The sequence below is a fragment of the Lepisma saccharinum genome, chromosome 6 (assembly GCF_977018435.1).
Source record: "Lepisma saccharinum chromosome 6, izLepSacc3.1, whole genome shotgun sequence".
NCBI lineage: Eukaryota > Metazoa > Arthropoda > Insecta > Zygentoma > Lepismatidae > Lepisma > Lepisma saccharinum.
The window spans coordinates 38449900-38465705 of record NC_139234.1 but is presented as its reverse complement, the minus strand read 5'-3'; the positions used below and the strand labels follow the sequence as shown (position 1 = coordinate 38465705).

The following is a 15806-nucleotide window of genomic DNA, read 5'->3' as shown; positions in this document are numbered from 1 at the left end:
ACAAAAAAATGTTCATTTTTTTCTTACTGTGTTGTGGGTACGCATTGTGTACCTTGTGTACCCCGAATGCACGCTGCTGCTATGTATATGGCAGGTCAAGCTCTTTTATTGATAAATATACCACCTTGAGAAATTAGAGATAAGATCACAGGAATGTTCCAAAATACAGATGTGTGGCCATGGTGCCTGGAAGTCTGGACCGTCTGTCCAGCTCTGACCTTGATTTCAGCAGGTCCCCGTGAGTGAGCAACTCTTGGCCTTGTAGCCGAAAACTTTCGGTAACCGCTTTCATTCAAAACGCATCCTTTGTTCCCTGTAACACTTCATAAAAAAACAAAACTGTCAGAGATAATCAAAGCCACATAGGCCAACTAAAGATCGTCAACCCGCTTAATGATTTGTCATCCAAGCTTCCGCAAAAGTTTACTTCGATCTTACGTGCATCATAACTCCAGTTTCAAACTTCATATGTTTTCCTAACTGTGCCAATGTCGTAATATTTGCCAAAAAAGTGTTCAGTTGGGTGAGTGACTTCTCTCTCTTTCCTCTCAGGAAACGTGTAGGGGGAGGGGGGCAGCGATGACTATTGTTTCAGCCACGATTTTCTTGCTCGTGTGTGCAAACAGGGTGATTTTAGGAGAGGGTGGAAGTGGACCCCTCTTCCTTTCCTTTGGCATCTAAAATGGGCCAACCAGTTCTGGATACATTCTTCAAAACGAACAAAAACCATAGGACAAGTATAAAAAAAAATTTTAAAAAAAACACTGGTGTGCATGGCAATGTCAGAGAGGCAATGTGATAATTGCAGAATTCAGGTCCTATTTTTTTCTTTTAACCCTTAGTTCGCCGCCGTAACACATATGTTACAAAAAAAGTATGTCCCTTGTAGCCGCTGTAACACATATGTTACAAACAGCTTTAGATACAATTATCGAGGGTTTGCCACACTTATTTTGTATATTGAGGTTGAAACACTGACAGTTCGTTCGGGAATATGTTTTGCAATCGTGTTTTCGAAAATTCCAAATCTCCCCAACCCCCTCCTTTCTCGGAATATGTCACGTGTTTGGGCTCACCCAAACACGTGTTCGCTCTTCAGTTGGCAGACACAATAAATGCTTGGTATTTACGATGCTGTTTTCCTCCAAGCTTCCAACGTTGTGATTTAGTACTGATAAGGCACACATTCTTCTTTGTGTTTAGACCTGGTGATCGAGCTGAAGTAGTGGCAGGAGTGGGGGGTAGGGCAAGGAGAGAGGGGTTGGATGAGGTTTGGCAGTGTCAGCTTTCTGTCGCCTCTATGTTAGAAATGCAATGAAGCTTGACGATAGCCAGAGGCCAAAAGCATGAGTCTAAAGCGTGCGTCTATCCAGAAGTATAGACAAAAGAAAGGATTGCAAAGGCTCCCTCCCTCCTCTGTTAGGACTAACAAAGGCCTCACCATAAACACTTCGTATCATATAACAGCTCATCGATTTCCCTAACGCTCAAACGTTTCCTTCCGGACATATTTCCACAAAGAGCCGAGTCAAAAGGGAGAAATAGATTCACAGTAGCTACACAAGATGCAAGTGCGAACGAAAAAAGCAAAAGTTCGGGTTTTCTCCCCAAAGTAGCTGGAGAAGAGGGGGCAAACTCCAAATTTTTATGATTTTTTCATTGAAATTCGGGGAATGCAGCCCCCGCCCGTAACCCCACGCGGTTGGGGCATCCAAATTTTACATGGTTGCATGCACTGATGTTCTGCCTGCAAAACAAAAGTTATCCGAAGTAGATTGGTCCCATAGTGTCAGTTATAACAATTTTATGAATAATATGCAAATTTGCTAAAATTCGCTAGAGTTTTACGTTTTGCCTTATTATTCAAATTGTATTGCACCCACGAACATGAATCAAGTTTCATTCTGTTGCGGAAGGTCCATTCTTTGAAAAAAAAAGCAAAAGTTCCGGTTTTCTCCCCAAAGTAGCTGGAGAAGAGGGGGCAAACTCCACATTTTTATTTTTTTTTCATTGAAATTGGGGGGATGCAGCCCCCGCTCGTAACCCCCCCGTGGTTGGGGCATCCAAATTTTACATGGTTGCATGCACCGATGTATTGCCTGCAAAACAAAAGTTATCCGAAGTAGATTGGTCCCATAGTGCCAGAGTTATTACGATTTTTCTCCATTATGTATACGAATTCAAATTTCCCGCTGAAAGCCTCGGCGACACTGGGCTTACTTTCGTCAGACCGTGCGGCGTACTAAGGGTTAATGCTATTTACTGCATAGGAAATATTGCCCATATTATTGTCTGTTGCATAGTAAAACGTGAAGCAAGGGTCATTTCTTTCTTCTTCACACTGCTGATAAAAGTTTCGTCTTCGACAGTTGAGTTACCTTAAAATGCTGAGGATTTTCTCTTCGCCCACCTGTTGCTCCAACTTCCAGCCAGTCTCTCTGTTTTTACGCTGCAGCTGGCGCCAGTGTTTTGTCTAGCATCTGCAAAGCTGTCCCTTGCCGATAACAGCAATGACTCATCCAGCGGGAAGCAAAAAGTCATTGTTTTGAATCTCGCAAAGCTGTTTTGATTTGAAGATAATGAAATTCGATCTCCAGCAAGAAAAACAAAGAGTTAAAACAATTTCATGTTCTAGAGCCTTCTGATAAGCAAAACTGTACATTTTATTTTGCATCTGACAAGAATAAACTTTCTCAACACTCTTGAGTGTGTTGGAAGGAAATTCACACAATATAATCGCCGCTTTTCTTCAGAACCATTCATGGGGGGGGGGGGAGTGTTCCATGTAGGAACAGACGTTGAGACCGATTTAAAGAAACATTATTCAAGGGGAATACTCCTAAATCCAACATTAAATCGTCGATTAATGTGAGAGTAAAGATCTCCCATTTTGATATCTAAAAATATGTTTCCTTTTTTACGCTGGATTACAATGCAAGTCGAGGAAGGAGTTTGTACTGCTCCCTTGAATGGTTGAAGCAAAGAAAACCCGACTTTTTTTTTTGCGATGTATTTTACACAGCCGAACCAGAACGAAATTTACAGCCCCGCCTTTTTTCTTATCTGGTGCCTAGAAAGGTTGTGTTGTTTCTCCCAAGAGATCTTATCTTACCAGTTAATCTTGTAACAGAACGCTCCATTAGACCCGTATAAAATCCAATATTCATTTTGCCCGATTATCTCCCAACTTTTGCTGGCGCCAGTGTCACTGGTGTCCAGATTCTTCGAGTTTCGCTTGCAACAAGTGAGAAATTGTTTTCCTCTCCATAGGTCTCAGTGCAAACTGGTTTCTCATGAACTAGAATTGTAAGAATTTCCTGGAAGAGCAACAACTGTGCACAACTGAAGGAAAGTAACATTATTTTAATTTTTTTTTTGTGAAAACGTTTTCATGTTCTATTTTCCTTCTCACATCATGCGTCATGTGCATAACAGGTTGTATAACTACCAGGATATATGGTGTTACTGTCTCCTAGGCATCTTTGTTTCAGTTTGAGCTCAGTTTAAGCTGAAAATTGGTGCAAATTCCAATAATGACCCTTTTCCCGGGAACTGTGAAAGGTCGTTGTATCGAGAGTTGACTGTACACACAAATATCAACAGCCAAGTTTGGTGAGCCACACAACTTCAAAATATGTCCAAGACAAAATACATGGTTACTAACTTTCAGTGGCTGTTAATTTAAAGGTTAACCCCACACAAAACTAAGTCTTGCATATAGTGCCAGAATGTATAGAGCAGTTGGGAAATGCATGAGAAAAAATATTAGCTGTTTCATGGTACTACAACAATAGAAAGCAAACAAAAAGAGTGAAATAATAAAAATTCAAGAATGGCGTTAAGGTACAGCAAGGAAAAAGAACAGGATTTTACTGTGTGTGCAGTCAAAGATAGATTGTTCATATGTCTTTAGCTTTCAAAGTAGCCTATTGATGCTACTAGCCATGAATCGCGTTCCATGCATTCAGTATCTGGCGAATGCACTATTTTGGATTTCAGATTACGCATAAAAATTCCAAAGGTTCATTCTAATTACTTGTAACACATGTAACAGATTGCAAACCTACAACCCACTGCGTTACTTGAACTAATACTAATACTCTAAAATTCGATGTTGAGACCAATACTTCAATAGTTTAGAACTTTAAAGCTGCAAGGAAATACTTGTGCTATTTTAACATGTCTGCTGAGTAATTTGTTCATTTATGAAATACAAACAGTATATCTGCAGGGGTTTGACTAAAAAAACAATTGAAGAAAAAGTTCATAAAAGTTAATTTGATGTCATGGAAAAAAATACTTTCCCACAGAGCCTTAATACCAGTAGTCTTATGGGGGAGGTATTTCTTTCCACGAATGTACATAGATAGGTTAACTAGGACAGGACCTATAGTTTGAAGTAGGATCAAATCAAATAAATTGTGTCAAAAGGTGAGTCCATTTTATATTCAGATAGGGTAATTAGAAGTGGACCTACCCTTTAAAGTGGAATATAGAATTACTGAAGTCATGGTCAAGTTGGTAGGGTATCTTACTGGCACAAGGGAGACCCAGGTTTGATTTCTGGGACAAGGTAGCTCTAGGGTCAGCTAACCTGTAATAAATGTGTGCCTGGGGACAACCCTGGTAAGTAAAAGGGTCTGGAGCATGATGCTAATCACATCACCTAAAAAAGCATGAAACCCAATGAGAACCGAACCTGAGAACCCCGGATTGCAAGGAAATAGCATTAACCCCTGTATGACTGAGGTGGTCCCAGGCGTATAGTTTTTTTTTTTTTTTACCTCATCCTAAGACACAGAATTCATCATTCAAGTGCAGCACACCTTGTATGTTGGTTCAGAGAAGGATTTTAAGAACACAAAAAAGATACAAAGGATTCCTGTTAATGTTAGATTGTGCATAATGGGATGTTTAGTTCATGCTCACACCTGCCTTTGCCTAAGCCTTACTAAGATTTTAAAATGTAAGTGCATGTAACATACCATTGGTCTGTAGCCTGCACCTGTGGTTGCGGCCATAGGCTGCGGTGTCCAATTTGTGCTCCCAGCTTTAGCTGCATTCTTTGGTGAATTCCACTGAACACCCCTACAAACAAACACCACTGTATAGAAATTCAATGCTCCTAGCTGCATACAAGGTGACCATACAGTCTGAAACCAATGGTGTTATTGTTTTCTGATTACATCTGATCCATGGCACTGACAATAGATGGTGGTGGAAGCAGAGTTTAAGATGAGATAAGCCATTGTGTAGTTGGAAAATTACTAAATGAAACCAGAACTGAAGTACTTGCCAAGTTAAAAACCACTCCTCCGAAATCAATGAGATGCATGAAGTGAACATGTTTTGCAATAAGGAAAAGTGTCATTCATCATTTCTCACATTGGTCCCAGACTTGATGAGCACCCTGTATAATAAGGAAGGAAAGAGCATTGCCAAAACAGGCAAATTATACAAAAGTTGGTGCAATAAACATGTGAAAAAGCATGTACATGTACATTGAAAGCAATTGTTTACATTGTGCACAAAAAACAAACCCAAGAACACAGTTAGGTTGCTATATTACAACAATGTAACATTGACAACATCCATTATATAACAGATTCTTTTTGTTTAAAAAAATGCTAACACAGGAATATATTACATAAGTTGTTCACGTTCAAAGGATTATGTTGGACAAACAGCAAGGAAAATGGCAATAAGATGGCACGAACACGATTTTGACATTATATATCTAAACCCAAAAACAGGTTTGTCAGCTCACATCATCGAAGAGAAGAATTTGATTAAAAAGAGAAGGGTTTTAAAAAGATTGACGGGAAACAGAGTTGAATGTCTGGGAAGCTTCCTTCATTGCAGAAGAACACTGGAATAAACTAAATAATGAAAATGGTAACATAGATCCAGTATGGAGTTTTCTTTTTCACAATTGGAGTAAGCCACCATCTTTAAAATTTAATGTAACAGAAAACATCAAGAGACTTTGTGAAAACAATGACGACTTTGAATTACCTGACAATATTTGGGATTCATAATTTTAAATAAAAAATAATGTGAAAAAAAAATATGCGAAATAAAAATAAAACAGACTGCTTCGTATCACAGTTAGGTTGCTATATTACAACAATGTAACATTGCCAACATCCATTATATAATGGATTATTTTTCTTTAAAAAATTGTTAACCATTGTTATAACTGTATCTCTAGTCAAAATGAAATTAAATGTCTGATGAAAGGAGCATGTGTTCTGAAACGTCACAACGAAAAACTGTTTTCTTATGCTTGTAATAACCATAAACTACAGGAAAATAAAACAAACCCACCATGTAGTTTTACAAATTATGTACAAAACACGTTATATACACAGTTCATATCTGTAGGTAAAAATTCAGTCAGAAAAGAACATTGTTAGTATGATGCTGCATCTGATAATGTGCTCTCGATTCACAAATAACAAAATATTTTTAATCACTATTTCATTAAATATCTTTTAAGCTATAATCTAGCTTCAGATTGAACAAAATATACATCTGTACAAGACATATTGAAAATGACTTCTATGCACATGTGTTCCTTAATGATTTTTAAATCAATCTATTAATATGTTTGGTATGTGGTCACAAGTCTAATTTTTCTCATGCTAATATTATTATTTCATATGACACAAAATTAGTTTATTTTTTATTTTTTTAACACAGTTCAGGAAAATACTAATTTAAATATAAAAATCAAATTTCAATGTAATAATGCCTCACTTTGAAGTACAGTATCCTACATTTAACACTTCCATTGCTACACTTCACAGCTAGAAAATAGATTTGTAAGCTTACAAGGGTTGGAATTGATTAATCTGTAGAAAATGGGCTACTGGACCAAAGTTAATCTACAATATACAGTACTGACAAGCTCACTGAAACATTATTTAATTTCAAAAGCCAGTAATTGTTATTGTTCTTGTGCAAAAAACATTTTTTTTATATATATATAACAGTGAAATCTTTCACTTTAGAAATGGACTAGAATAGACCACTACATAGCTATATACATGGAAATTTACACTATTTCAGAGGCTTCAGGAGCTTTATAATGGTCTTCTCCTAATATAACAGTTTGCAATTGTTGCAAGCAATTGTTGTATCATCTTGTTATGTACTGTTGTGGTTGCAACAGTTTCAGTGTAAAATGATCTCAGTACTGTATTTTGAACATTAAATAAATAAAATGTATTAATACTGTTCAAGAGCAAATACCCTTATGCAAGTAAGTTATGGTACACTTCTCAAGATCTTTGGCTGTAAAAATGGATAAAATATCAGATATTGATATTTGTTAAAATCAGGTGTGCCATTTTTATGTAAAAATCATATTCAAGGATAATAATTAAGAGAAGAACTTAAATTAAAATTTTACCGGCACCATTAGAGCAATTTTATAAAATTTATTGATACCAATGATCACTTAAATATAAAAACTGAATATTTTGTTCATATCTGATTGATATATTCATCTTGCTGTTGACCAGGTCACGACTAGTGTTGGGTGATATATCATCCATATTGCAATATTAAAAAAATAGCATCCAGGCTATATCAACTAGACAATATATAGTCACGATATTTGGTGATATATCGGCACGATATTTGGTGATATAGGGTGACAGAGGGGTTCAGTGCCACAGGGTATGGAGTTCGTATTACAGATAAAATTACTCCAACGATGTGACACGTAAGTGTCATCCATGTAAACTGAACTAGGAAATTTAATGTGATTACAGTGGAACCTGGACTTTTTAAGTTTTTCAAGGGATCAAGCTGAAAGAATTTAAAATGCAGGAAAATATAAAATCTACGAAAATTTTACAGTATTTTGCTATGTTGGGACCAACAAGATTGAGTGTATAATGCAGAAAAAGGTCAAATCTGGAAATGGAAAATTGGGGTTCCACGGTATATAAAAAATACGCAATGCAAAAATGCAAATACTGTTCTTTGCCTTAAAATACGTACTTCACTGCTGGCTGGGCTCCCTTATTAATAGAGAGGTTCTGAGCAAGCGACAAAAGACTGCTGTCCAGATCTCCTGTCAAAACTTTCCCAGATGATTGTGCTGGACTACCGGTGGCAGCTGGTGCAGCAACAGGAACCACTGGAGCAGGGACGCCAACTCCTGATGCAGGCTGGGCAGGCTGGAGGATATCCCCAAAAGCATCAAAACCTAGCAAAGAAGAATCAAAACTTGTACATCTCCATCCAGTCAAATATTTCTATGTGAATTAAATTCTCCCATTTAGAATATGGGAGGAGTAGTTATTAATTTATTAAGTACAGCAAATGTGGAATCTCTTTAAAACAATACAAAGTTCTAAACTTATTGTAAAATGGTGAAAGTCGCCTTGCACAAGTCTCCTGGCTGGCACTTGTTTCTGATTCTTATTAAAAATGAGAACTATTGTATGCATGTTAAAAAACGTTAACATTTCAATTCTGCACTTCTCAACCTGCATAGTGATGCAGGATAATTTTAGAATGGATAGTTTACATGATAATGAAAAAATATTCCTGTGAACATTTGTCCTAAAATGCAGATTTACAGGGATTCAAGAAAGAGAATCTGTGTGATCAGCATGTGGAAGGCACGGGCAATGCAGGAAGGCACTGGTGATACGGAAAAAAATTAATGTCTACTGATATGTGTTTGCCTAACTAGTCAGAGAGTAAGCAACACATAAGGAAACACAGCAGAGAAATAACACTAAACATTTTGAGGTTTTTCTGGCATTGTAAAGGATCTTACTACTGCCCTTACTGTTTAAACTCCATTTTAGGCCAGCAAAACCTGATATTTTAGTTTTGAAATGTACTCTATTTCCTTTTGTGTTCAAGCACATTCAATGTTCAACATGAAGCTTTGAAAGATGAACTGAAAGCTACAGGATTGGTTGAAACAGAAATTTATGGGTACCTCAGACTTTAGATACTTGCACCCATTTTATCTCGTATTGGGAGGAGTAGGGGTTGAAGGTGATTAGAATTTTAGCACAATAATCAAAACAAAATTGATTGTGAAATGTAAAAATCAGGCCGAAACTTGAAGTTTTCACATCCTGCTATTTCATCATCCACAGAATAAATTGTTCAAGAGCATTTCCAAAATTAAGATTTTTGTGAGAGACGACACTTCATGAAAAAACAAAAATGTCTCCTGCAAAGGAGAGTAATAGTTTTAACAAAATATATGAATGTCTATGTATTTCAGTGCTTTTCTTCAATGTGAAAAAAAATATAAAGGAAACAGAAGTGTGTCTAGCAGTAATTTATTAGCTTGTAACAGGGATGTGACAAATTAATCAGAACTATCGGTGTTGGCATGTAAATTTACTGATACATTTAATTATCAGCCTATTTTTTACACAAAATTCTGTCATTTTGTAACTACTTTTATGCAGTGCTTGAAGTGAAAATTCTTAGTTTGGTTGAGTCTAGGAATATGTCAGAAAATCAGCTAGAGGCTGGTCAAAACATTGGCCAGGCTTTAACTGAGAGTTACGCGATGTATGTCCAGAAAAATGGATTTTGGAACAAATGTGCAGGGACTTCCTTTTTGCCATCACATTAACTATACAACCTAAAAGTACCTTTAAACTCTTATTCACAGTCAAATGGCCAGCCAGGCAGGAAGATTAGCATAGGGTATTCTGAAAACCAGAAACCATAGGCTTTGAATCATGGGTAACGCATGGACGTTTTACTGGATTTGTTGCTTCATCTAAGCAATTCACTGTATATCCTCATCTTCACAAATAACCTCAGAAGGTAGAAAAAATATGAAAAATACCTTTAAAAAATTGAAATATAAATTATTTAAAAAAAAAATTTTTCTTGCTCACAGATTGTTAAGGGTGCAAAAATTCATATCTTGCTTTATGCAGAGGTTTATACGAGGTATGGCTAGAAAAAAAACTGATTGGTGTTGCTGTTGACAAACGGCAAGCACGTAAAGGTCAAGTGGTGCATGAGTGTATAGCGTGATATCTTGCCTATCAACTGTGCGATTTCTCAGGGTGCGCGGCGCTCAGTTCCGCTGTAGCTTGTCGACGAAGTGAACCGTACATCTGTGCTCCGTCGGGAAAATGTTAAGTGTGAAAGTGGAACAGCGTATCAATGTGAAGTTTCGTATGAAACTCTGAAAATCCTCCACAGAAACTTATGGTTTGTTGAAGGAAGTATTCGGAGATGAGTGTTTATCACGCATGCAAGTGTTTGAGTGGTTTCAAAGGTTTAAAGAGGGACGAGAAGTGATTGCGGACAACTCGCATCCTGGACAGCCTTGCACGTCGAAAACAGAATCAAACATTGCAAATGTCGGTGAATTGATTCGAGAGGATCGTCGCTTGAGTATTCGAGCTATTGCAAAACAACCAACATTATTACATTAAGGTGCTGACGACCCTTCGTGAGCAAGTAAGAAGACATCAGCCTGATTTGTGGAAAAGCAAGCCATGGATTCTTCATCAGGACAATGATCCTGACCATACGGCATTGTCAGTCAAGGCTTTTTTGGCCAAGCATGGGATCCCAGTGTTAGAACATCCACCCTATTCGCCGGGTATCACTCCGTGCAATTTTTTTTTTCCCAAAGGTCATATCAGCACTGAAAAAAAAAACAGATTTACGACCGTAGAACCTGTGAAAACAAAAGCGACGGAAGTCATGAACATGGTTTCAGAAAATGATTTCCAGCACTGCTTCCAGAAATGGAAGATTCGTATGGAGCGGTGTATCGATAGTTCAGGGGAGTACTTTGAAGGAGATAATGTTCGTATTGTACAAAATTACCAATAAAAGATTTTGTAGCACAAGTCCGGTTTTTTTCTAGCCTCACCTTGTAATTGTAAGATATATGATTTGAATTTTGATTACCTAAAGTTTAATCTCTTCTAATGTTGTGTCAACTTGTATATAAAAAATAGTTTCAAGGAACAAAATATGTAGCATCTGACATCAAAAATACTCAGAAAAAAAATTAACATTTAAAAAATACCTATAATATTTGCAAAATACACACATGGCTGAAGAATAATTTCATGAGAACGTGTTCACCATAAAAAATAAAAGGAAAGATTATAAGACTAAAGATGATGAACATTTTGGATGCAAAGAACACTTTCGAACATAGAAAATGAATGTAATAACAAAAATTATTTTGAAAACCATGATTTAGTGAAACCATAGAACTATAGTCTTTCATTCTTATACACTTTCCCTTTACTCCAAATTGACACAAGGTAACATTTTATCAATTGGTTTAGAACTATAGAGTTCCAATCAAGCACAACACAACATTTATTACAAAATGCATATAACTTAATACTAGAATGCATTTTTAAAAATTCTTAGTTAAATCACACCTTAAAAGCAGGCTACTAAGCAGTACAAATTAGTTATAGGACCTACAACAAGCATTTTTAATGCTTTGTAACAGTTATACTATTTAGCGTAAATTATCTTTGCTGGTACTTGTTTTCTCAATTAATACATAAAGCATACACCACAGCCATCTACAATTCTCATCTAACTGTATAAGAACACAAGTGTTGATATACAGCCATTACATATATTGTGAGCATCACCTGTCATGCCTACTCCTTGTTTTGCTGGTGAACCATATCCAATAGGTGTACCCCCTTGAACTCCTGGAGCTGAACTCCCAAACACCATTCCTCCCTGCATGCCTGGGGGAACAGCTGATTGGGCGAATTGTTGCGGTGCTTGGCCAGTTGCATCAAATGCACCGAACCCCGTTGCAGCATTAGCTGGAGGTTTAGCCTGCCCTTTCGAGGGTGACCCTCCGAGGGCTGCTCGAATGCTATCGTTCAAGTCGTCGAATGCACTTTTCGAAATGGACTGACTGGCAGGCGAGCCGAAAGGAACCGGGGAGGATGAGGGCGGCGTACCAGTTGCCGGAGGAGACATGCGTGGTCCTGGCATGACCGGGGAGGGTGCTGGTGCCGGAGGGACCATACCCGGAAAAGCAGGCATGCCAGGGAACTTAGCACTGGATGCTTCGGCGTGTCCAATTTCCCCATCACCGACTTTCGAACCTTCAATAGAGACAGATGGCTGAATTTTACCAGAAAAATCACCCTTCCCTTCATCAAATCCTGTACCTGAACTCCCACCACCCTGCTGAGCTGTATCTGTCGGTTGTATTACAGACGAGTCGGTCGGAACGTCTCTGAAAAGATCTGCTGTCTGTCCTGGAGGCTGGGCTGCGGCAGTGAAATCCCCTCCAAAAAGATCAGCTGCTGCATCCATTGTCCCATCGCTTGCTTTGGGAGGCTGACCTTGATCAAATAAATTTACCCCAGCCCCAGAGGAGGAAGGGTGTTTGCTAGGAGTAGAGTTAAAGTCAGACATGAAGGGATTCGGGGCAGCCACTCCAGTAGAGGCAGCTTGCAGAGAAAAATACAAACGAAATAAAAATATGTGAAGATCGAAATAATTTGATTTTCTTGTAACTAGGGATGCGATGAAGATGATTTCCGATGTACAAATACTGGCCGAAAGTCACATATCGGAAAAATTCCGATAAACAGATTCCAACTTTCAAAATTTTGATTGCAAACAACTTATCAATATACTTTTGACGAGTTTCATACACTGTAGTGTCATGCTGAAATGGAAAATTATGTTTTCAAAGCTTCGATTTCTTGAAATGATTCTAAACCTCATTACTTTATTCCTTCTCATAAATGTGTACTACTGTAAAAGTTCTAAGGATATTTGTAATGCTAGAACAGAACTTTTCTTTTCGTAATTTTTACTTTCCTGATATATTCTTGTTAAATAATTGTGTACATTGGAACCTGTTAAATATCGGCATGAGAATCGGTTCAGAAAACTATCGGCAAGTACATCGGAATCAGCAAGTTTCCTGCTTCATCACATCACTATTAACTAATGAATTAAGTTCAATGTTAAAGCAAAAGAGAATATGCATACAGAATCTAAACTTATGACTAACATCCAGAAAAAATGTTAATTCTAATGGTGAGCTGAACACCACTACACTATATTTAAATAGAAAGTGAAGAGAGAAGATTTAAAATACAATAAGATAAAGCATTAATTTTGCCACTCCTTGTCCCTGTAAATGCTATATATGCTTTAAAAAGGTACTAGAAGCACAATCCTGTGATCGCTGTAAATAATTTCACCGAGCACAATAAAGTGTGTTTTTAAGGTAATTGCCTCTTTCTGGCAACTAGAAAACATGCACCACACAATCTCGCACACATTCATGCAAAGATAAAGAAGAAGTACTCAATACTTTAATACGAAACTTCTTATATTTTGAAAGTTCAACTCCAGAACAACAGGTCTGTTAGGACAAATATGAGGATTCTACATTTACTTAATGAATATTTTCACTAAATGTTAGAAGAAAGAACATGCAGAAAATCAAGAATCTGTGTTGTATATTTCCCCATGCATTACATTTTTAACAATCTTTCATTTAGAATAAATTTGCAAAAGTTCCCCAGCAAATCTCACTAAAAGAAAGATGCAGGACAAAGTAGCAGATTTAGTTCTAAATGGAAGCAAAGCTAAAACAGTTTCACCATTACTGCAGTGAATATCGACGTAAGCTTTGCATGCACTACATAATGTGAGTACAAACAAATTTTGTTGGTCTCAAAATAGCAAAAGGAGTTAGTTATTTTAAAATTAAATCAATCTTCCAGTTTAAAAATGCTAGTATCAAAATATTGGCATAGTAATATATATGCGATGCATAGATGCATGCACATAAAGTCATGTAATTTACAGTACAGGGTGTCCGGGCTTCAGGTAAACAAAAAGAACACGATATAACTTTCGAACGAATTGATAGAAATTTGCAAGCAAATACTCATTCGATAGGAAATATCATCAAGATTTTATAGCCAACATGGCAACACTGCTACTGCCACGCTGCCAAAACTAACTAACTCTCTATGCTTCTTAAACCCGAAGGTTCGTGGCTGCAGCAACACAGGCCTTCCATCTTTCCCTATCTTGAGCAAGATCTATATACTCTTTTCCATCCCTAAAGATTTCCCTTAGGTCCATCTCAACATTATCCCTCCATCTTCGTCTTGGCCTTCCTACAGGTCTCTTACCATCAGGTTTCCTAACAAGAATCCTGTAAACTAGTCTTTCCTCTCCCATTCGTGCCACATGGCCTGCCCACCTAAGTCTTCTTGATTTAATCATTCTAATAATATCTGGACATGAATACAAATTATGTAGTTCTAAATTATGTAACCTTCTCCACTCACCTGTCTCCTCATCCCTTTTAGGTCCAAAGATTTTCCTAAGGATCTTATTTTCAAATACTCTCAATTTATGTTCCTCTTTCAATGTAAGGCACCAAGTTTCACATCCATATAATACTACAGGCAAAATTACTGTTTTGTATATTTTAACTTTTAGTTTCATAGATATTAAACGAGAAGACAAAAGTTTATGAAGAGAAAAGTAACATGCATTTCCTGAATTAAGCCTACTTTTTATTTCCTCCTTAATATAATTTTCACTTGTTAATATTACTCCTAAGTATTTGAATTTGGAAACTGCTTCAAACGAGTTGTTATCAATAATTAGATTTTGATTATTACCTAACACTTGGTTTCGACCTGTAAGCATATATTTAGTTTTATCTTTGTTAACTTCCAAACCTATCTCTTTAGCAGTTTTGAAAAATATTTTAGCATTATTCTTAATTGTATTTATATCATCCCCTAATAAGTCTACATCATCTGCATATGCTAACAACTTAGTCATACCATTTAATTTTAGTCCTTTGTTAGTTTCTTTTACCTTCCTAACAGCATATTCTAAGGCAAAATTAAAGAGCAATGGAGATAATGCATCTCCTTGTTTTAACCCATCATGAATTCTAAATTTGTCAGACACATTAATACCCACACGAATTTTACTTTCTGTTTCACTGGTGCATACTTTTATCATATTAACAAGCTTCTTAGGTATTCCAAACTCTACTAACATATTATATAATTTATCTCTTTTGACCGAATCATATGCTTTTTTGAAATCAATGAATAGCTGATGGACATTTTGATTATATTCCCACTTTTTTCAAGTGTCTGTCTAATGTGAAAAATTTGATCTGTAGTTGATCTGTTACGTTTAAATCCACGTTGATAATCACCTATAATTTCATTAACATATGGGGTTAGTCTTGCTAAAAGAATGTTAGATAATATTTTATATGTTGTTGAGAGTAGAGAAATTCATTTTATCACCTTTTTTAAACACAGGAACAATTATGGATTCTTTCCACTGTTGAGGGATTTCTTCTTTATTCCATATTGAACAAATTAATTTATGAATTTGACATATTAATGAATTTCCACCATATTTAATTAACTCAGCTGGTATTAAATCAATGCCAGGTGCTTTGTTATTCTTTAGCCTTTTAATAGCATCTTTAACTTCAGTCAAGTTAGGTTCTGGAACTAAAGGTTCTGCTGTGTGGACTTCATTTACTTCTGATTTATCTCCTACATGGACATTTAAAAGGTCATTAAAGTAGTTCTTCCATCTATTTAGAATATCGCTTGGGTCAGCTAGAAAATTACCATCTTTATCTTTTATCAAGTTTACTTTAGGTTGCCACCCCTTTCTAAATTCATTTACACCTTTATATAAATCTCCGATACTTTTATTTTTGCTGCCATGCTGCATGATGGGAAATTGTAAAATCGTTACGTATCAGAGCGTGCTTGCTTGCTTTGTTA

The 15806-nt window shown here is 36.7% G+C and overlaps 1 protein-coding gene across 7 annotated transcripts in view; it reads right to left on the bottom strand.

The window, feature by feature from the left end:
• lap (phosphatidylinositol-binding clathrin assembly protein lap) overlaps positions 1 to 15806 on the bottom strand; it is a 141014-nt gene that overhangs the window by 19782 nt on the left and 105426 nt on the right. For 6 of the 7 annotated variants that reach the window (XM_083123793.1, XM_083123798.1, XM_083123797.1 and 3 more), the window contains 3 exons: positions 11634 to 12455; positions 8011 to 8218; positions 4986 to 5088 (listed from right to left, as the gene is read on the bottom strand). In XM_083123793.1, coding sequence (XP_082979919.1) covers positions 4986 to 5088; positions 8011 to 8218; positions 11634 to 12455 — 1133 coding nt within the window. The remainder of the gene's footprint in view (positions 1 to 4985; positions 5089 to 8010; positions 8219 to 11633; positions 12456 to 15806) is intronic. The other variant, XM_083123800.1, reaches the window with a different exon arrangement.